Source organism: Nicotiana tomentosiformis, chromosome 10, assembly GCF_000390325.3.
Source record: "Nicotiana tomentosiformis chromosome 10, ASM39032v3, whole genome shotgun sequence".
Classification (NCBI taxonomy): domain Eukaryota; kingdom Viridiplantae; phylum Streptophyta; class Magnoliopsida; order Solanales; family Solanaceae; genus Nicotiana; species Nicotiana tomentosiformis.
Window position 1 is genome coordinate 3,667,175 of NC_090821.1, and position 23,259 is coordinate 3,690,433.

The 23,259-nt window shown below is 36.5% G+C and overlaps 2 protein-coding genes across 4 annotated transcripts; one reads left to right on the top strand and one right to left on the bottom strand.

The window, feature by feature from the left end:
- Nucleotides 1-3,758: 3,758 nt before the first annotated feature.
- LOC104115438 (basic leucine zipper 23-like) lies at nucleotides 3,759-8,577 on the bottom strand. Of its 3 annotated transcripts, none has more exons than XM_009626072.4 (3): nucleotides 8,133-8,577; nucleotides 6,265-7,040; nucleotides 3,759-4,257 (listed from the first exon to the last, which is right to left on the bottom strand). In XM_009626072.4, exons 2-3 carry the CDS (start codon nucleotides 7,019-7,021, stop codon nucleotides 4,223-4,225), a joined length of 792 nt encoding a protein of 263 aa, XP_009624367.1. In that variant the 5' UTR covers nucleotides 7,022-7,040; nucleotides 8,133-8,577; the 3' UTR covers nucleotides 3,759-4,222. The 3 variants fall into 3 exon arrangements, with proteins under 3 accessions (XP_009624367.1, XP_009624365.1, XP_009624366.1); XM_009626070.4 differs by having other exon boundaries at nucleotides 8,137-8,575; XM_009626071.4 differs by lacking the exon at nucleotides 8,133-8,577 and adding an exon at nucleotides 7,709-8,117.
- Nucleotides 8,138-9,182, top strand: LOC138899662 (uncharacterized). The gene is made up of 2 exons (XM_070186341.1): nucleotides 8,138-8,401; nucleotides 8,847-9,182. Exons 1-2 carry the CDS (start codon nucleotides 8,138-8,140, stop codon nucleotides 9,180-9,182), a joined length of 600 nt encoding a protein of 199 aa, XP_070042442.1.
- Nucleotides 9,183-23,259: the final 14,077 nt, after the last annotated feature.

Here is a 23,259-nt window from a genome sequence, read left to right on the forward strand (position 1 = left end):
CTAGGAGGAGGCTCGACTAATGCATCAACCATTGGACATAAAAGGCCAAGGCATACTGATTTTGAGATTTTCACTGACACTATGACTGAAACTACTATCATGAATGTAAGGGTGTATAGTATATTGTAATACAGTTTTTGGGCTGGAATTTTTTTTTTTTTTAACTAATTCATTATTTTTTACAGCCTGGTATATCATCTGAGAGAGTCATATTAGCTGGGACATTCAAGGATACATCTGTAACTAACATAGACATTGGATTTATGCCCACCAGATTGAAGTTTGAAGAAAGAAATGCAATGACAAGGTCACAAGATGAGTGCAACAAGGAAAAAAGGCCCTTTAAGTCAAACAAGTTCAGTTGTATCTACACTGTGAAGCAAACCAACTTTTGTTTATATTATCTGAGATGTCACTGCCAGTTTATTTTTGGGTAGTTATGCTCTGTTTGATACATTATGCTATGTCGAAGCTTAGTAGTTTGGGCAGTCATTACACATTTGGTCTGCCAGTTCTTTGTTTGGGCAAAACAATGCTCTGTTTTTGTATTTTGTAGACCAAAATAATGCTCTATTTTTGAGCTTCGATGTAATGCTAGTTCATCACATTATGCAATTGAATGTTTGGGCGGTTATGTTTTCAATTCATGAATATGTTTGGGCAATTATGTTTTCAGTTCATGAATATGAATTTGCATTTCATTCATAACTCAATATGGAAGTGCAGCTGAACTTAAATTTACATCAACAAATTGGTCATTGCCATTTCATTCATAACAAGATAGTGTACATTAACAAAAGGCCAAATTCCTAGTATCCACTTCCAACATACTACATTGTTCTTGAACTAATAGCAGCAACTACAACACCATTATCACCAGCATATCATAAAAATACTACATTGTTCTTCAAACCACCAGCATCAGCAAAGCCAGTTCCTTAAAAACACCACCACCACCACAACAAATAACCACTTCAACCGCGCAACTATTTTTTCAGTTCTTTCGACTTTCTTCAACAGACCCCGTATAACCCTTTTAGCTTGGTCGAGCATTTCATCGTCATGCCATCTGAAGTATTTGCAGCCACCTCGACCCTACAAAATTTAAAAAGAAATGTGGACAAAATAATTAAAAACAGAATTCCTTTTTAAGAAATTTAAGGGTCTAAGAAAAGCAATTCGATCGACTTACCAATTTACAACCATAAAATCGATGACCTGGGTTTGCAAGTGACCATGATATAGTCAGTGGCGTATTAAACGCACAGTAACAAATATCCATTCCATTGCGAGAAGTTGTTAATTTTTGCGACATGGAACTGATAAACGAGAAAGATGAGGAAGAAATTAGATAAAGATTCAAGCTTGGGCACCCAAACTTCAGTTGAAGGGAAAAATGGCGACTTTGAAAGAGGAAGAAGACGAAAGAAGAATTAGGGCTTTTTGAGAGAAATTATGAGAAAATGGGGTATTTTAAAGTGGGTCTAATGGGTAGGTTTTTTTTACCGTTGGAATATTCACCTAAGCAAAAAATAATAACATTCACGCGTTTACCATATGTGGAACTAACACTCCTCTGGCCGGTTATGCATTGTGTTTAAATGGCATAGTCCAAAATATAGTTAAAGTGTTCAATAGGAAAAGCGCTAAGTTAAAGTGTCAAAGTGGAAATTGGAGCCAAGTTTAAGGGGCCGTCTATATATTTTCCCTTACAAATACTTTTCTTTTACATAAAATTATTGATATGTATCAAAATTGCATTAAGAGAGGAAGTTTTGATTGGAATTTCAGAGAAGAAGAACACACCACATACAAAATATATACAAATCATATATAAAATACATATAACCGATATATTTGTATAAAATTTGTATAAAAATTGTATCTAAGTTGTATGATGTTGTAGTTATTTTTAGCTGGGTAAAAATGATGTATGAATGTTATAGATAGGTTATAAATAAGTTTTATGCTATATAATTAGTTGTATAAAATTTATTTTTAGTTTATATGTTTTGTAGATGTATCGATTGAATATTGCAACATTCAACTTGTCTGGTTTAGGTACTATCTATCGTCAGTGTCTCTATTACTTTGGTTTGGCGCAACTTTAATTTTTGGTTCAAGCTATTAAAATAGTTTTATAAGATTTGGTTCTCAATTAAGTCTTGAACTATTTTATGTCATTGTGGTTCGACATTATTGGAATTGCTATAGTATAGTTAAGGCACTATTGGAAAGAGGAGAGGAGTGAAAAAAGAAAAATGGTGTAACTGAATCCCATAATTTAAGGCACTAATAATGGATTATATATCAATAGAGGAGATAGAGAATAGAGAAAGAAAAGAGGAGAGAAAAAAGAAAAAGTGTGTAACTGAATCCCCTAATTTAAGGTACTAATAATTGATTGTATATAAATTGTAAGTTATCCTTATTTAGGATGGATAATATATAAAATTAGGACAATTTTGATAAATAAGTTTCTAAATATTGTATAGGAAAGATACCACTGGGCCAAGCTTACGATGCCTATCTTGGGCCAGATCCACTCTAACAATACTTAAACACACTACAAAATTTTGGGTTATTATTTGATGGAAGAATTGCATGGTGTAACTAACTTATATATTGTATTAACCATACATAAATACACTTTGAAATAATTACGATTCGTAGCCACTCTTTGTATTTTGTTGCAAAATCCCAACGGTAAATACAGTATATATAGTGTATAGAATCACATGCAGTGATATAGTAACTGTATGTATCATTGTATTTCAATGTATTGCATACGTTGATACAACCATATAAAGCGAACGAATACAAGTGATACAAGCTGGTAACAACTGAACAGTAGCTAGTATTGTATGCGTTGATACAATCATTTTAGAGGAAATAAATACAAGTGATACAAGATTGAACATTAGCTACGAATGGTAACTAGGCTCTAAATCATTGTGTCTTTCTCCAACATAAACCATGGGCCAGTTGGACGCTACACACAAAAAATAAAAACAAAAACTCAAGCTGCCTATTAAAGAACCAAATGGTAACTACTGAAGTACTGAAAACGCTCTTCACAATCTGTCAAAAATATAAATCTCAGTTATGTGATTGGTCATTTTTGTCTTCAGGATTGAGGATGAGCAGTTAGAACTTAGAAAGGGAAGCCGAATAGGGCACTCAGTAATTCTCTTTTCCTATTAGTCCGAGGCATACGTAATTGTCTTGCATATTGATGAGTAATGAAGTGGCTTTTGGTCAGTAGTCAATGTAGCATAACATATGTTAGTGACAGAGGTAAGTCATAATTTGAAGTTTATGATTTCTGAACTTGCCATCAAACTCATAACTCGTTTTAGTACTAAATTCTCAAACAGATATTTAAACATATTTAATGAATTTTCTAATACGAATATATAATCTAAGCAAAAGTCACCATTTCTTCCAGATGAGTGTCCCTACTTTGCAATGAAAAGAGTTTCTAACTAATTAAAGGCCTAATCAAAACTCTTTTCTGTATGCTGGGGTGGTCCATTATACACCATTAGCTGGGGGAACAAACAGGAGAATCTATTTTTGCATCCTATATATCCCTCCTCCCCCCCCCCCCCGGGAAATAAAAAAGAAAAGGAAAAATAGTGGGGAAAGATCATGGGAAACATACAAAAACACTTACTCATAAAGTAAAACAATGATGGAAAAAACTAAGAACCATCCCAATCCACTTTGAAAAAGAGTCAGTTTATAGTCGTCTCATCTTTAAGCTTATCAACAAAGTAAACTTTGTTGTGTTCACTGCATCGAACTTCACATGACATAGACATGAATCTTATCAATTGAATATATTCAAGAGCAAGAGGAGTATTTATCAAAAGGACAAAACAAATACTCCTCGGCTGAGGAACAAAGCTTCCAGATCTTCATCTCATCTTCATGTCTACTAGCTAATCCTTTACAACAACTAGGCTCATTCAAGTTATTGGGGTCAGCTATATGAATCCGCACTATCCATGTCGCCTATTTAAGCATGTGTACTAACTAAATCCATTATTCTAGATAAATAACTGTAAATCCAAACACACATTAGACCACCAACTCGAAGCAGGGAAATATTATAAAATTGAACTTAGCAAAGAAGAGATACCGGAAGGAAATCCCAAAGAAGCAGAAGAAACATAATAGGATATACATTATTATCCAGACCAAAGACACCTCCTTCAGATCATGACCAGCTCGCCATTGCTTCATGTTTCCCTCCTAAAAGAAAACAAAGCGAAGATCAATGTACAAAAAGGATACGAAGATCTGAAAGCACAGCTGAAAACATCATACTATACTCGTTCTATCAATCAGCTTCTTAATTCAGCTCATTAGGGAAGTAAACTCAAACATCAAACTTCTGTGTCTTTTTGCTGCTAGATCCAACTAATACACAGAAACACGTTTTAACTTTAAAAAAAAGAAGCAATAGCTAACATAAAGACGTAGATAAATATGTTTGTTTATAAATGAAAACAAAGCTCTTAGGGATTTGGCTGACAACATAAAGACGGTGTTAACAAGAGGTTAGAGATTTGGAGGCAGACTCTAGAATCTAAAGGTTTCAAGTTGAACAATACCAAGACATAATACTTGGAGTGCAAGTTGAGTAGGACGACTCAAGTGGTGGACGAAGAAGTGAGGCTTGACTCTCAAGTCATCCCTAGAAGAGAGAGTTTTAAATACCTTGGGTCGGTTATACAAGGGAATAGAGAGATTGACGAGGATGTTACACATCGTATTGGGGCGGGATGAATGAAATGAAGGCTCGTTTTAGGTGTTTTGTGTGACAAGAATGTGCCACCTAAACTTAAAGATAAGTTTTATAGAGCGGTGGTCAGACCGACTATGTTATATAGGGTGGAGTGTTGGCTAGTCAAGAACTCCCATGTCCAGAAGATGAAGGTGGCGGAAATGAGGATGTTGAGATGGATGTGCGGGCATAGCAGGCTAGATAGAATTAGAAATGAATTTATATGGGACAAGGTGGGCGTGGCCTCTGTGGAGGATGAGATGCGAGAGGCGAGACTAAGATGGTTCGGGTATGTGAAGAGGAGAGGCAAAGATGCACCAGTGAGGAGGTGTGAGAGGTTGGCCCTGGAGGGCATAAGGAGAGGTAGAGGTAGGCCGAAGAAGTATTGAGGAGAGATGATTAGACAAGATATGACGTTACTCCAGCTCACTAAGGACATGACCATGGATAAGAAGGTGATGAGATTGAGCATAAAGGTAAAGAGTTAGGATAGGTCGTCCAGCGTTGTCCTTGTCTGTAACAATAGCTTTAGTACATGAGTTAGCATTAATTATGTATTTTCGTATTCCTTGACTCCTGTGTTTACTTGTCGTTGCTTTTGTTCGGACCTTCCAATTACAATACTTAGTTTTAGTTTTGTAACTTTGTATTTTTGCTTCGGTTTTCTAATTGGTATGCTTGTTGCTGCCTTTCTTTTATTTTTCCTAAGCCGGGGGTCTTCCAGAAACAGCGTCTCTGCCTTCTTGAATGTAGGGATAAAGTATGCGTACATCCTACCCTCTCCAGACACCGCTTGTGGGATTACACTGGGTTTGTTGTTGTTGTTGTTGTTGTTGATGATGATGTTTGGATTATATCATTTGCTTCAAATTTAAATTATGATTGCCTACAATATTAATGTGAAAGTAAAAACTAAAACTTAAATGTTTAATTGTGTTGTTATTTACTTAATGTCAAATTACTGGAACAATATAAGTGCTATATAATTAGTAAGTATCATAATACACAAAAAAAAATAAAAAAAAATTGGACCTTGAGAGTTTAATATTAAGCCATTATAGAACTTGGACTTTGGTATGTATTATGAAGCATATGCTGTTTTTAGTCTTCACAGATAAGAAAGTTTTCTTTGCATGCAAATTTGTAAAGCGTTTTAACTGACCTCTTAAGAGATATTTTTCATAGGTTATCATTTCTTTCAACGAAATAAACTATAGTTTAGAACATGTTAAGTGAAGGCCTCAAACGCAAAGGGTTATAGGATTCAGCCTAATATATATCACCAGCATGGTGTGACTGAAGAAGATGAATTCCTAATTTTACGAAGATTATTAGACCTAAATCTAAATGGTAGACAGATTTCATGTGTACTAAGAGGATGATGTTTTGTTGAGTTCAGGTATAGATGGTCAACGTTCATCAATTTTCGAATAATATGCCAGAAACAAGAAATGCAAATGAATTCACTTCACCTTTTCTCTTATTCCCGGAAGAAGCCTCAGCAGTAGGAGTACCATAGCCCCATGCACAGCCAGTAACTTCCTTAGGTTCCTGATTACCCAAAAAACACTGACGAGTCTGAAATCCACAACTATTTAGGCCTTGTCCATTTAACTCTCCCGAACCCGGCTGTAGACAATAAACCTGATCGTCACATTGTAGGTTGCAAGGATTCATCACATAAGCTCCAGGATAGTTAGGATTAACAAGATTCTGATATATGTTCCCACTCTTCATTGGCTTCTGATACGGAAAAAATCCAATATCACCTTCAATCCTTCCTCGGATATCCACAAGCAAGCACTTGAGCTTGCTAATTTCAGCTTCCAAGACGGATTGGCCCTGTAACCTCTTCAACAGTTGCTGATTTATAGCCCTCAACCTCACTACCTCATCCTCTAATGATGCAACCCGAGCCTTATTTTTCTCACGGTACTTGCGAACTGCTTCCTTATTACTCAAAGGGCGTTTCTTTCCTATCTTATTCTCTGCAGACTCTGCAGTATCATCACTTAGGGGAGGAACAACCTTGGTGTGAACATGGTAACAAGTGTGTGTGTGTGAGTTATCAGGACCAGGTGGATTGCAAGTGTGGGTATGAATACAAGCGTGCATGTCCGAGAGAATTTCATTGAAAAGCCTTTTAGTGGAACTACATTCTGGAATTTCACCAAAATTAGAACTTGACCCCATTTCTTGGTTAGAGAAATGTAGCTCCCTGTTGTGCATTATAGATATCCAAAAGAACCTGAAGGTGAACCACAAACAATTAAGGGACTCCTATATAGATGTTATACAACTATCCAATCCTTAAGAGGACAAAGCTCCAAATAGAAGAAAAAAATGCAAGAATTCGCTAAAAAGGTGAAAACTTTAACAACAGAAAATGTAGGATAAATATCCTTTGCAAGGAAATTTGAAGTCTTGATAACCGAAATTATAACAAGCCATTTTACTAAGTTCAAGATCGGGTAGCTTAAACTAGCCAGTGCCCTCCAGCGTGAAGGAGGATCCATCCTTAGCATGTAGACTCCCACTGCTTTTGGCTCAATCTATGTATATATATAAACATGAAAATTAACACACACACACACACGTATATATAAAATAGACCGAACCCTCTGAATTTAAAGCATGAAGCCCCCTTTTCACCAACAACTGCGCCTCAATCCCACACTAATTGCTGTCCATATATGAATTCTCTATATCCATTCAACTCGGTTCAGACCATTTCAAAACAAGAAAAAAGAAAATTTTAAGAAAATCCTACAGCAAATGTGGGTACAGCAAAAAGTTGAAAACTTTAACAACACAAAGGTAAGATATATATTCTTTGCAAGGAAAATTGAAGCTTTGATAACCTAAAATTCCAGCAAAAAGTTTTAGTAAGTTCAAGATCAGATAGCTGAAACTAACCAGCCTCAATCCACTGTAAAGGAGTATCGATCTTTATTCCTTGGGATGCAGATTCCCACTACTTTTGGCTCAATCGATGTATACATATACACAAAGCAAAACACAGACACACACGCACACAGTGACACGCGCATAATACACTGAACCCTCAGATTTTAAAGCGTGATCCCTCTGCCTCCACCCTCTCTGACCAACAGCAACTGCGCCTCAATCCCACACTAATTATGGTCCCTATATAAATCATGTACATCCATTCAACTATTTTCAGACTATCTCAAAACAAGATTAAAAAATCCTAAAGCAAATGTGAGTACAAGCCATGTATGCACCAAAAAACCCAGATTTTGTCACATCATAACATAGAAGGAAAAAGTTAAAACGGCATATATCTTGAGCTAAATTATTCAGAAATATGTAAACGTACTTACAATGGAGCACTTGTACTGGAGTGGCGTACTGGCGTTTCGGATTATAAACAGAGTTCAAAGATCACGAGAAGCTACAGAGAAATTAAGGCCACGTCGATTTTTTAAAAGTATTATAAAAAATGGGGAGTTGCTAGAAAGTGCTAAAAAGGGGAGTGCTGAGATGCATGTCACTTTCAATGGCGGAAAAAGAATGGAGGAAACGAAGGGGTCATACTCATTGTGTAGATTACAAGGGAAATCACAGAGGACAGGAGGGAGAAAAGAGGTACAACCAACTATGTCTATGGAATCTGAAATTAATGCTATTTATACCTATTTGAGGGCCGATAATTTTTAAGACCTTCTTTTACAATTAATGTGGTTTAATGATTCTAAAAGATTTTGACTTACATATTAAGAAAATCATATACAACTTCTTTGAATGATTGTTACTCCATTATTTATAAAGAGAACCAAAAATTCAGTTACACACTTTAATTAACAGAGGAATTAGGAGGAAGCGTAGAAAGATGGTTGAGTATGGTCCTAGGATAAAGTGGGGCGCTTTGACTGAGTCCAGCGTCAGAAGTTGGGGGATAAGTTGCTAGCTATGGGAGCATGGAAGAGTAGTGGGGACGCGAGTGATATGTGAATCGCGACTCCTAATTGCATTAGGGAGGCCGCTAGGGAGATATTAGGGGTCTCGAAGGACCCGTCTAGTGGCCGCATAGGGGGACTGCTGGTGGAGCACTGAGGTCCAAGGTAAAGTGGAAGCCAAGAAAGTGGCTTATTTGAAACTTGTGGAAAGCAAGGACGAGGAGGAGAAGAGGACCAACAGGGAGCGGTATAAGGTGGCTAAGAAGGAAGCAAAGTTAGCAGTTAATGTGGCCAAGACTGCCGCATTTGAGCGCTTGTATGAAGAACTTGGAGGCAAAAGAGGAGACAAGAAGTTGTACAGGTTTGCCAAAGTGCGAGAGAGGAAGGCTTGTGACCTAGACCAAGTGAAGTGCATCAAGGATGAGGAATGTAAAGTGTTGTTGGATGAGGCTCTGATTCGACAGAGATAGCAGGCATACTTCCGTAAACTCTTGAACGAGGAAGGGGATAGGAACATTGTGCTGGGGGACTTAGAAAACATCTAGAGCCATCGGGACTTTAGATATTGCAGACGTATTAAAGTGGCGGAGGTAGATGGGGCTATGTGTAATATGAGCAAGGGGAGAGCAACCGGGCCAGATAAAATTCCGGTGGAATTCTGGAAGAACGTGGGTAGGGCGGTCTTGGAATGGCTAACTGGCTATTCAATGTCATTTTTAGGACAAAGAAGATGCCCGAGGAATAGAGATGGAGTACTGAGCCATCCATGAAAGTATGGGAGAGGGTGGCGTAGCTGGGAGTGAGGAGGATTGTGTCTATTTTAGAGAACCAATTCGGATTTATGTCGGGGCATTCGACTACAGAAGCTATTCATCTTGTTAGGAGGTTGATGGAGTAGTATAGAGAGAGAGGAAAAGGGATTTACATATGGTGTTCATCGACTTAGAGAAGGCTTACGATAAAGTGCCGAGCGAGGTGCTGTGGAGATGTTTGGAGGTTAGAGGCGTTCTTGTTGCATACATTAGGTCTATTCAGGACATGTATGAGGGTCTTAAGACTCGGGTGAGGACAGTGGGAGGGGACTTGGAACACTTCCCGGTTGTGATAGGGATGCACCAGGGGTCAGCCCTCAGCCCATTTTTGTTTTGCCCTGGCGATCGATGCACTGACGCGTCACATTCAAGGGGAGGTGTCGTGGTGCATGTTGTTTGCAGATGACATTGTACTGATTGACGAGATGTGTTGTGGTGTTAACAAGAGGTAAGAGGTTTGGAGATAGACTTTGGAATCTAAAAGTTTCAAGTTGAGCAGGACCAAAACAGAATAGGTGGAGTGCAAGTTCAGTGGCGCGACTCAGGAAGAGGACGAAGACGTGGGGCTTGAGTCACAAGTTATTCCTAAGAGAGAAATTTTCAAGTACCTTGGGTCAATTATAAAAGGTAATGGGGAGATTAATGAGGATGTCACACACCGTATTGGGGTGGGGTGGATGAAATAAAGGCTCGCTTCCGGTATTTTGTGTGATAAGAATATGCCACCAAAACTTAAAGGTAAGTTCTATAGAGCGGTGGTCAGACCGACTATGCTGTATGGGGCGGAGTGTTGGCCGGTCAAGACATGCCATGTCCAGAAGATGAAGTTGGCGGAGATGAGAATGTTTAGGTGGATATGCGGGCATACCAGGTTGGATAAAATTAGAAATGAAGTTATTACGGACAAGGTGGGTATGGCCCCTGTGGAGGACAAGATGTGAAAGGCGAGACTTAAATGGTTCGGGCATATGAAGAGGAGGGGCATTGATGCTCCAGTGAGGAGATGTGAGAGGCTGGTATGAGAGGGTCAACAGAAAGGTAGAGGCAGGCCGAAGAAGTATTGGGGAAAGGTGATTATACAAGATATGGCGTTGCTCCAGCTCACTGAGGACATGACCATGGATAGGAAGGTGTGGAGGTTGAGAATTAAGATAAAGGGTTAGGTAGTTGAATGTTGTCCTTTCTCCCCTTCCTGAGCCGAGGGTCTTCCGAAAACAGCCTCTCTACCTTTTAAAGGCAGGAGTAAGGTCTGCGTATACTCTATCCTCCCCAGATCCCACTTGTGGGAATACACTGGATATATTATTATTAACAGAGGAATTAATGGTGGCTGAAAGTAATTTTAATAGCGAAATTAACATCAAGTCAATAAACTAAAAATTAAAGATTCGTATTGTCAGGCTTTGGGAAAATCCGGATCGCGAGAGACCTGGTAGTCCTTTTATCAATTGAGGTAATTCCAATGGATGAAAAGGTTATGTTTTTAAGCTTTAAGACTTACTTCTAGTTTGCACTGTTTACATATGCGTCAGTATATTATAGCTAGGGGTGTTCATCGGTCGGTACGGTACGGTACGGTATTTAGACACTTTGGTTCGATATTTTCGGTATTCAGTTTCTTAAAATGCTATACCAATACCGTACCTAATTAAATTCAGTATGGTTCAGTTTTTTTCTTTTCAGTTTCGGTTTATTCGGTTCGGTAACTTCGGTTTATTCGGTTTGAATACTAACTAGTTCATAGAGTAATTGACTGTAATAATCTTAATCAAAGTATTCAAATGTACAAACTAAAAACGTTTGTTGACGAAAAATTTTATCCAAAGCCAACAAATATCAACTCAGAGAATAAAGGAAAGTAAAATTTTAGATTTTTCATATTTATGGTATAATTAATAATATGTGTATAGTGTAATATAATATATATTTCGGTACGGTATCGGCATTTCGGTATTTTATTTTAAAATATCAAATATCATACCTAATGTGAGCCCCTAATTTTTGACTATATTTGAATTTTTATCACCTTTTACTATGTAAATATTTTCAGAAATTTAATATATATATGTTTTAGCTTTGTTACATTTTTTAGGGTAAAAATTAATAATAATTTCTTTGTTAAATTTTTTTATATAGGGTAAAAATTAATAATAATTTAAAAGGTCAATTATTACCATTAGTATTATTTTTATTTTTATTTTTATCTTTATTTTTAAATAAAATGAATTAAAAAACCGAAAATAAATAAATTTATCATTAATTTTTTTTTTTTTTTGTAAATTTCGGATGGGAATTAAAAAATAGTAAAAGTAAAAATATAAAATTAAAAAGTAAAATTAAAAGTAGGTGGAAATTATTTAATAAAAAGATAAAAGAAAGTGAAAGATTTAAAAAAATAAAAGTAAAAGAATGTGGAAATTTAAAAAAATAAAAAGTAAAATAAAGTTGGAATTAAAAAATAAAAGTAAGGGTATCTGATTTTTTTTTTAAAAGTAAAAGTAAGTGAAAATTAAAAAAAAAAGAAAAATAAAATAAGTGGGAAATAAAAAAAAGTAAAATAAGTGAAAAATAAAAAAAAAATAAGTGGAAAATAAAAAAAGTAAAGTAAGAAAAGTGGGAAATTAAAAAATAAAAGTAAAGGAAAGTTGGGAATTATTTCTTTTAAAAAAGAAGAAAAACGGGAAGTGGTAATTCTTTTTAATTAAAAAATAATAAAATAATAAACAAAATCTGAAAAAATTCCGAATTTTTTTCCCTATAAATAGAAGAGAAATGTGAGGAGAAAAGAGGAGAGAGAGAAGAAAAAAAAAATAGGGAGGAAGGAATTGAGAGAAATTTATTTTCTTCTTCTATGATAAGGAAATTTCTACTCGTGTCATTCTTTTTTCGTCTTTCTTTCGAAAAATCCAGCAAAATCACCTCCCCCCTCCCCCCTCCCCCCCAAAAATAGCTTTAAACCCAACAAAAATAAGCAACTAAGTCACCGGTTTTGTAAGGTCGATTAGGGTTGCAAGTCGCGATTTTTTGTTCGAGGTTTCGTGACCGTGAAAGCTCCAGTCAATACTTGTCAAATTGTTTAGCGCTCTTGTAATTTCAACTCTGTTAATTTATATCAAAGGTCCATTATTTTCCTTTCTTCACTGATTATAATTGTCCATTTACCTTCTTGTCTATTGGTGTGATTATTGGGTAGCATGAAGTAGTAGTTCACTCTATTGATATTTGGATCATTGAATTTGATTGTTTCCTTATTCATATGTTTATTGGACCATAATATTAATTTTAGAGTTGCAAAGTTTTGTTTTGAGTTAATTTAACCGGATAAAGGGCATATTGAATCACTGTAATTTGGCTTGTTTACTAATTTTGTTCATGAGATTGTGGTGTCATTAGTTTTGTTTAAGAAATGTACAGAATATGGGATATTGGGTTGGATAATTTGCTTGGACCACGATTTGTTTCTAAAGAAATTGGTTTTTAGGCTGTTGGAGAAGAAAAGATTTAGTCTTATCAGGCCCAAAGTAATAAATAACATAGCTGACCCATCTTTCTCTAAACTAGCCCACTTTTCTATAAATAATAAATTCAATTCTTCCACAAATAATTCCATACCTCATGACCTTACAATAATCTCAAAATTAGTAATTGAATAATATTCGAACATCGTAGCTTGCTTTAGGCGCGATTAATAATAAATCATCATGACTGTGGGTACGGTTCTCGTGGCATGGTCACGATACGTAATCCCCAATTCGAGTGTGCGTTTCACGTGACTCGACCACAACTTCAAATAATAATAAAAAAATAAACACGTTGTAGATTGAGGGTGCGTTTCACGTGACGCGATTTGCGATATGTATAAACAACGAGTGTACGATAACGTAACTTGTCTCATATTAATTCCATAAAAGTTTAAAATGCAGTAATATAATAAAAGCGGTAAAAGGAATAAAAATGAACATATAGGTTTTAAAACATGTATTAAATTAGATAACTAGGTTAATTATTAATAGTCGAGCGACCGTGCTAAAATCACGGAACTCGAAAGTGCCTCACACCTTCTCTCGGGTTAACAAAATTTCTTACCCGGTCTTCTGTGTTCGCAGACCATAAATAAGAGTCAATTTTTCTCGATTTGGGATTCTAAAATAAATCAGTGACTTGGGACACTATAAATTATTCCAAGTGGCGACTCTGAATAAATAAAGAATCCCATTTCGAATAATGTCACTTAAATTGAAAAAACTTCCTATCCCCCGGAAAAAAAGAGGTGTGATAGCTCTGGCGACTCTGCTAGGGAAACGAACCCAGAACTTCTGGTTCAGGGTTCAAAATTCGAGCTTAGATGACTTTTATACTTGGTTTTTGTTTATTATCTGATTTTTTTGCGTGATTGAGACTAATGTGCTAATTGCTGGTATTTACTGCTTTGATATTGCCGTGAACTATATATAAACTGTTACGAAAACCCTTATTCTCTCTAAGTCTTCTAAATCTTCTGGGAAGCGTACGCTTCGCGTGGCTTCTTTTCTGTTAGAGTCATACCCTAATTTTAGAACGAAGATCGGACAAGTTGCAAAGACGGTGAAGCTTCTGTATTCCCGGTACACTGCCCTACTTCGGCTCGAGTTGTCCGTTCGGATAAACCAGGTCTAGAACAATACACCCAGGATTTAAATTTAGAATGACATAACCTCATGCCGGATCCCTAGTAGGTACGTTTGTTTGCATCACGTGCATTTGACTTTGGGGACTCAACACACGGGTTGTGTCTGTCTAGGATAGGTGTACCCAATATAAAAGACCATCCTGATGCAGTTTTACGTGCTACTTGTGCATATGTTTGTTTCGGCTTGCATGTTGACCGGTTTCTAGAATAGGGAAAGAAAAAAAATCAAAAAAAAAGAAGAGTGAAAGGTAGGTATTTGAAAAATTCCGAAACTCTGCTGAATTTTTTTTTTAAAAAAGAAAGAAAATAAGCCAATGTTTACAAAAGTTATGCTTTCTTGTTGTGTCAAAATTTACCAAACTACGCGGGTCTGATTCTCACCGGATATGAGATACGTAGGCAAACCTCATCGGTTCAGACCCCAATTTTCAAAAATTCAAAAATATTTTCATTTAATTTTTTCTTTAGAAGTTTTTCCTTAGAAAATACCAAATACAAAAAAATTTTAAAATCAAAAAAAAAATTCTTTCTTTATAGAAGTCTTTCATTTGAAAAAAGAAACAAGTCAAATTAAAATCAAAAAATATTTTCTACCTTTTTTTAGAAGTCTTTCTCCAAAAAATAAAAATCTAAAAAATATTTTTTTTCTTTTCAAAAATTCTCAAAAAAAATAAAATAAAGAAATCGAAATCAAAAAATATTTTTTTTCTTCTTTATAAGTCTTTCTTTCAGAAATTAAACCCCAAAAAAAAAAGAAAAAAAAAATCAAAATCCAAAAAAAAAAAGAGTTAGTTTATTGACTTTATTCCTAATCTTGCTGAACTACTTAATGATCTGATTCATGCGGCGTCAGGATACGTAGGCAATCTCCATCGGATTCGATCATAGCCATAAACAAATTGAGTGAAAAAATAAACCAAAAAACAAATTGAGTGAAAAAGAAAGAAAAGAGTGACAAAAAATAACATAGAAAAACCAAAAAAGAAAGAAAGAAAAAGAAATCAAGATATGATTTTTAAAAAAAAAATAGTCTCCCCAGATAGAATCAGTTCACCGTTGTTGGTGAATCATACTCGAGCTTATTCTAAAAGCTAGTCATGTTAGGTCTACTGCAGCCATTAGCCCCTAACCTGCCAAACCCTGAGTCATCCTCGCACCGAGCTGATGCTAGATGTGAATACTACTCTGGAATAGTGGGACACGGTACAGAGGACTATTAGACCCTCAAAAGGGCAGTTGGAGACTTGATTGAAGATGAAAGAATCGTTCTTCAAGACAAATAGGCCCCTAATATGATGAACAATCCTCTGCCTACTCACACCAATGGGCTAGTAGTCAGAATGATTTGTAAAGATGAGGAATTTGATCCAGCACTGAAGGCCATTGCAGCCATTGCCGAGGCAGAAGAAAAGCCAAAAAATGGTCGCCAAGCCTGAAAGTTCCCCATCAAACGGGAGTCTCGGTAGCTAGTCTTGCTATCCTTTCTGAGTCCGGATTATCTCAGGGTGTGATCCGGATGTTTTACTTTATTGTCTTACTTTTCGATGTAAACCCTTTTATCTTCAAAATTCAAAAAAAAAAAAACAAAAAAAAAAGAATAAAAAATTCAAATGAAATTAGTATTTCATTGTCTATGAATGTCTATTTTTTTTAATCTTGTCACTTTTCTTATTCTATTTTAAGTTATGTTCATGCAGATTTTAATAACATGACATGCTTGCGGACTTCATGACTAGATCCTAAAACTTTGTCAGACTTCGAAATAATGAATCAAGAAGCAGAATGCAATGAAGATGAGGTTAAGGAAATAAAATAAAAAATCGAAACAGTATGAGAATATGCCAAGCCCGATTGAAACCTGCATAAGTTGAAATTCCCTCTCTCCGGGTCATTGTCGAAGCCGAGATTGAGGATAAAGATTGAGTCACGAACCGATGGGAACAATTGACACTGATTGATAAAAAATGATTGGTCGCAATTTGCCATGGGCAGTTGTACCAACAAAGAATAGCCCGTGTCTATAACAAGAAAGTGCGGCCCAAGAAATTTGAAATAGAACAACTCATTGTGAGACGTATACTTCCACCTCATGAAGAAGCTAAAGGAAAATTGGCTCCGAATTGGAAAGGTCCATACATTGTAACGAGAGTACTGTAAAAGAGAGTGTTGTACCTGGGAAGCAACAAAGGAAATGTCCCTGAAACAACTGTCAACGCAAATGCAATCAAAAGGTACTATGTTTGACCCTCTATGTGGCATTAATGTTCTCTGATTGGGATGATGAAGGCTTTCATTCTCACCATCCAAACATCATTAACCCTTTTGCTAACTATTTTGAGTCAGTTACCTTTCTTTGATTACCCTCTTTGGAACTCGAAGATGTTATTAAAAAAAAAAAAAAGAAACAAGAAAGAAAAAAGAGAAGAAAAACAAAACAAAGAAGAAGAAGAAAAAGAAAACAAAAAAAAAATCCAAACAAGTTCATGTTCCTTGAACTACGTTCGACTTGATTCCGAAAGGATACGTAGGCAGCCTCTCTCTGGGGTTCAGTCTCACCAAAACAAAAACCCAAATTCCCCCTAAAGTGAAACTGGGGCAGATGTTATAATGGTTTGGCGATGGTTTTGTCTGAAAGGTTCCAAATTTATAATTCAATCCAAATCCTTTTTACCCAAATACTTTTCAAGTCCTTCCGATCAATCGGCAAAGAGATTCAAAATGGGAGGATACAGTTACCCGGATCTGATACAACAAAATAAGAGAAATAAAATGACAGAGTCGTATCGGTGAAAACCCTCACGGGCACCGTAAGGCGATGGTAAGCAGAGAAATTCAAAAATGAGAGAGTCTTGTTAGTGAAAACTCGCAAAGATTACTATAAGGCGATGGTGAGAAGAGAAATGAAAGAGGCCAGATGGTGAAAACCCGCAAAGGGCGCCACTAATCGAAAAGAGGATCCTCACAGTCACTGGCATCGACACAGTCCTGGGCAAAGTTTATCAGTCTCAAGGCAAGAGTTGTGATGAATTTCTGAGAGTTGGAAGGTTTATACAGATCAGGCATCTAGTCCAAGAGGCATGTCATGTTCATTGAAGTCTGTATACACTCCAGATAAGTCCTTCTTTCTTTTCCCCGAAAGGGATACCTCTTGTCTAAATTTATTTGTCCATTCCATTGTTTGCTTTTCTTTGAATCCTTTTCGGTTTAACTCTGTTCTGAAACTAAGACAAAGAAGGGAAGGTAGGATTGATTTACAGGGTTCTCACTTGATACAAGCCAGTATGCAAAAGAAAAGGCACCCAATCTCGGCAGTGGCATCAAGTCAACTCCAACTGGCCATGTTGGCCGATGTTTCGAAATCAAAAAACTGTTGAAAGAAGAAATTCAAAGTCAAATGCCCACAAAGGGCAAAATAAAAGTTGAAAAGGTTAAGTCTCACGTGACTAACCATCATGGAAAAGTCCGGAAAAGCCAGAGGTTCTCCGAGGTTAGAAATGTAATCGATATTTAGGAAACAACCAGTTGCAGCTGAAAGGGCCAAGACCAAGTGACTGAAACAACCAAGGCCACAAAACCAACTACCGTTTCAAACTGACAAATTGTTCTTTGTTTGAAAAAAAAACAGGAAACAGGTGCAATCCAAAAGCAACCTTGCAAGAAGCAGGTGCAACCAAAACGAAATTGTGCAAAGGCTAGAAACAGTTTTGCAGTAACTACTCCAAAAGAAAAGTCTCCTCCAAAACTTTTTTCCCGCATTTACTCATTCTCTAAAATAAAAAAGAAAAAATAATGATGATGAAAAGAAAAAAAAAAAGAAAAAAAGTTCAAAATCACGATAGTATAAGGTCTCCACTCCCTAGTTATTTTTCCAACATAGGGTCTCCATTCCCTAGTTCATATATTTAGACATAGGGTCTCCACTCCCTAGTCGCTTTTCCAACATAGGGTCTCCACTCCCTAGTTGATAATTTTTAGACATAGGGTCTCCACTCCCTAGTCACTTTTCCAACATAGGGTCTTCACTTCCTAGTTGATGATTTTTGGACATAGGGTCTCCACTCCCTAGTCTCTTTTCCAACATAAGGGTCTCCACTCCCTAGTTGATGATTTTTGGACATAGGGTCTCCACTCCCTAGTTGATATTATTTTGGACATAGGGTCTCTACTCCCTAGTCTCTTTTCCAACATAGGGTCTCTACTCCCTAGTTGATGTTATTTTAGACATAGATTCTCTACTCCCTAGACTCTTTTCCAACATAAGGTCTCCACTCCCTAGTTGATGTTATTTTAGACATAGGGTCTCTACTCCCTAGTCTCTTTTTCAACATAGGTTCTCCACTCCCGAGTTGATGTTATTTTAGATTTATGGTATCCACTCCCTAGTCTCCTTTTCCAACATAAAGTCTTCACTCCCTAGTTGATATATTTAGACATAGAGTCTCCACTCCCTTAGTCACTTTTCCAACATAGGGTCTCCACTCCCTAGTTGATAAGTTTTAGACATAGAGTCTCCACTCCCTAGTCACTTTTTCATCATAGGGTCTCCACTCCCTAGTTGATAATTTTTGGACATAGGGTCTCCACTCCCTAGTCTCTTTTCCAACATAGGGTCTCCACTCCCTAGTTGATGATTTTTGGACGTAGGGTCTCCACTCCCTAGTCTCTTTTCTAACATAAGGTCTCCACCCCCTAGTTGATGTTATTTTGGACATAGGGTCTCCACTCCCTAGTCTCTTTTCCAACATAGGGTATCCACTCCCTAGTTGATATTATTTTAGACATAGGGTCTTTACTCCCTAGTCTCTTTTCCAACATAGGGTCTCCACTCCTTAGTTGATATTATTTTAGACATAGGGTCTCCACTCCCTAGTCTCTTTTCCAATATAAGGTCTCCACTTCCTAGTCACTTTTCCAACATAGGGTCTCCACTCCCTAGTTAATGATTTTTAGACATAGGGTCTCCACTCCCTAGTTGATGATTTTTGGATATAGGGTCTCCACTCCCTAGTCTCTTTTCCAACATAAGGGTCTCCACTCCCTAGTTGATGATTTTTGGACATAGGGTCTCCATTCCCTGGTCTCTTTTCCAACATAGGGTCTCCATTCCCTAGTTGATGTTATTTTGGGCATAGGGTCTCCACTCCCTAGTCTCTTTTCCAACATAAGGTCTTCACTCCCTAGTTGATGTTATTTTAATCATAGGGTCTCTACTCCCTTATCTCTTTTCCAACATAGGGTCTTCACTCCCTAGTTGATGTTATTTTAGACATAGAGTCTCCACTCCCTAGTCTCTTTTCCAACACAGGGTCTCCACTCCCTAGTTGATGTTATTTTAGATATAGGGTATCCACTCCCTAGTTGATATATTTAAATATAGGGTCTCCACTCCCTAGTCGCTTTTCCAACATAGGGTCTCCACTCCCTAGTTGATGATTTTTAGACATAGGGTCTCCACTCCCTAGTCACTTTTCCTACAAAGGGTCTCCACTCCCTAGTTGATGATTTTTGGACATAGGGTCTCCACTCCGTAGTCTCTTTTCCAACATAGGGTCTCCACTCCCTAGTTGATGATTTTTGGACGTATGGTCTCCACTCCCTAGTCTCTTTTCCATCATAGGGTCTCCACCCCTAGTTGATTTTATTTTGGATGTAGGGTCTCCACTCCCTAGTTGATGTTATTTTAGACATAGGGTCTCCACTCTCTAGTGTCTTTTCCAACATAGGGTCTCCACTCCCTAGTTGATGTTATTTTAGATATAGGGTCTCCATTCCCTAGTCGCTTTTCCAACATAGAGTCTCCACTCCCTAGTTGATGATTTTTAGACATAGGGTCTCCACTCCCTAGTCACTTTTTCCAATATAGGGTCTTCACTCCCTAGTTAATGATTTTTGGACATAGGGTCTCCACTCCCTAGACTCTTTTCCAACATAAGGGTCTCCACTCCCTAGTTGATGATTTTTGGACATAGGGTCTCCACTCCCTAGTTGATATTATTTTGGACATAGGGTCTCCACTCCCTAGTCTCTTTTCCAACATAGGGTCTCTACTCCCTAGTCTCTTTTCCAACATAGTGTCTTCACTCCTTAGTTGATGTTATTTTAGACATAGGGTCTCCACTCCCTAGTCTCTTTTCCAACATAGGGTCTCCACTCCCTAGTTGATGTTATTTTAGATATATGGTATCCACTCCTTAGTCTCCTTTCCCAACATAGGGTCTCCACTTCCTAGTTGATATATTTAGACATAGGGTCTCCACTCCCTAGTCGCTTTTCCAACATAGGGTCTCCACTCCCTAGTTGATGATTTTTAAACATAGGGTCTCTACTCCCTATTTGATGATTTTTAGACATAGGGTCTCCACTCCCTAGTCACTTTTCCAACATAGATTCTTCACTCCCTAGTTGATGATTTTGGGACATAGGGTCTCCACTCCTTAGTCTCTTTTATAACATAGGGTCTTCACTCCCTAGTTGATGATTTTTGGACATAGGGTCTCCACTCCCTTATCTCTTTTCCAACATAGGGTCTTCACCCCCTAGTTGATGTTATTTTGGACATAGGGTCTCCACTCCCTCGTCGCTTTTCCAACATAGGGTCTCCACTCCCTAGTTGATATTGTTTTAGACATAGGGTGTCTACTTCCTAGTCTCTTTTCCAACATAGGGTCTCCACTCCCTAGTCTCTTTTCTTAGACATAGGGTATCCACTCCCTAGTCTCCTTTTTCAACATAGGGTCTTTACTCCCTAGTTGATATATTTAGACATAGGGTCTCCACTCCCTAGTCGCTTTTCCAACATAGGGTCTCCACTTCCTAGATTATGATTTTTAGACATAGGGTATCCACTCCCTAGTTGATGATTTTTGGACATAGGGTCTCCAATTCCTAGTCTCTTTTTCAACATAGGGTCTCCACTCCCTAGTTGATGATTTTTGGACATAGGGTCTCCACTCCCTAATCTCTTTTCCAACATAGGGTCTCCACCCCCTAGTTGATGTTATTTTGGACATAGGATCTCCATTCCCTAGTCTCTTTTCCAACATAGGGTCTCCACTCCCTAGTTGATGTTATTTTAGACATAGGGTCTTTAAGTGACATTAACATCATGGTCCAATAAACATATGAACAAGGAAACAATCAGATTCAAATGATCCAAATATCAATAGAGTGAACTACTACTTCATGCTACCCAATAATCACACCAATAGACAAGAAGGTAAATGGACAATTATAATCAGTGAAGAAAGGGAAATAATAGACCTTTGATATAAATTAACAGAGTTAAAATTACAAGAGTGCTAAACAATTCGACGAGTGTTGACTGGAGTTTTCACCGGCCACGAAACCTCGAACAAAAAATCACGACTTGCAACCCCGATCGACCTTACAAAACCGGTGATTTAGTGGCTTGTTTTTGTTGGGTTTAAAGCTATTTGTTTTGGGGGGAGGTGATTTTGCTGGATTTTTCGAAAGAAAGGCGAAGAAAGAATGACGCGAGTAGAAATTTCCTTATCATAGAAGAAGAAAATAAATTTCTCTCAATTCCTTCCTCCCTATTCTTTTTTCTTCTCTCTCTCCCCTTTTCTTCTTACACTTCTCTTCTATTTATAGAGAAACAAAATAATTTCCCACTTTCTTTTACTTTTATTTTTTAATTTTCCACTTTTCTTACTTTACTTTTTTTATTTTTCACTTATTTTACTTTTCTTTTTTTATTTTCCACTTATTTTACTTTTCTTTTCTTTTTTAATTTCCACTTACTTTTACTTTAGAAAGAAAATCAGATACCCTTACTTTTATTTTTTAATTCCAACTTTATTTTACTTTTCATTTTTTTAAATTTCCACATTCTTTTACTTTTATTTTTTTAATTTTCCACTTTCTTTTACCTTTTTATTAAATAATTTTCACCTACTTTTACTTTTACTTTTAAATTTTATATTTTTACTTTTACTATTTTTTAATTCCCATCCGAAATTTACAAACAAAAAAAAATTAATAATAAATTTATTTATTTTCGGTTATTTAATTTATTTTATTTAAAAATAAAGATAAAAATAATACTAATAGTAATAATTGACCTTTTAAATTATTATTAATTTTTACCCTATATAAAAAAATATAACAAAGCTAATATATATATATAATTTTTGAAAATATTTACATAGTAGAAGTTGATAAAAATTCAAATATTTTCAAAAATTAGGTGCTCACACCTAATACAATTTTTTTCTAAATTTAAACCAAATACCATACCGAATACCAAAAAATCGAATACCAAATACCAAAATTTTCGATTTCGGTACAGTAATTCGGTATTTATTAAATTATGCACAACGCTAATTACAACCATATACGAAATAACTTAGTCTTTTTAATTAATCTAAGTATTTTTGTAGGGCGGTCGCATTCGCGCAAGTGTTGTCAGGTCTCTTATCCAATGATTCAACCAAGAAATTAAGGAAATGAGTTTATACATCATGCAAATTTTTGTGGTTTGTCCAAATAATATGAAACTGAAGACCAAAGACCATAAGTTTGAATTGATGTTCATGCAGAAGACCATTGTTGAGGAAATACAGGATCCACATTTCAACATGTGTATCTTCAAATTTAGAACCTGCGAGCAACTGTCAAATCCACAAGAATTTGACAACATTGAACTATTCGGTAAATAAACCTTTCTCATTTTTTCCAGTTTCATTTTACTTTCCGTTATCTGTTTTCTATCTTATGAGTACTCTGTGAAAACTAAATCAATCCCAATTACAGTACCTTAGATAAAAGCGGAAGTTTTAGATTAAAGCTGCATTTCTTGATTTTGTTAGCTCCTTAAGCATGTTAGTTTTGCTTGTAAGAGGAAAAGAGAGATATGCCAGTACGATTGCCACTCTATTTATTGATCAGTCCTTCAGTCCTAGTCCATGTTGGAACTGTGCTAAATGCTAATGGTTTGGAAGCAGCTTTCACTTGCACTGCAATTTGTTTAAAAACCAGCTGATACTTCTTCACACCACAAAAGTATACTCCCATTTATTGGCATAAAATATTTATAAGCCTTGTCCA

What these genes read in the sequence shown, in the direction of transcription:
- LOC104115438 (XM_009626072.4), bottom strand. Translation starts at nt 7,021, where the DNA reads ATGCACAACAGGGAGCTACATTTCTCTAACCAAGAAATGGGGTCAAGT. An exon ending in TTCCGGGAATAAGAGAAAAG is followed by an intron (nt 4,258 to 6,264) that starts GTGAAGTGAATT and finishes GTTTTCTTTTAG; the next exon opens with GAGGGAAACATGAAGCAATG.
- LOC138899662 (XM_070186341.1), top strand. Translation starts at nt 8,138, where the DNA reads ATGGAGCACTTGTACTGGAGTGGCGTACTGGCGTTTCGGATTATAAAC. An exon ending in GGACAGGAGGGAGAAAAGAG is followed by an intron (nt 8,402 to 8,846) that starts GTACAACCAACT and finishes GTGGCCGCATAG; the next exon opens with GGGGACTGCTGGTGGAGCAC.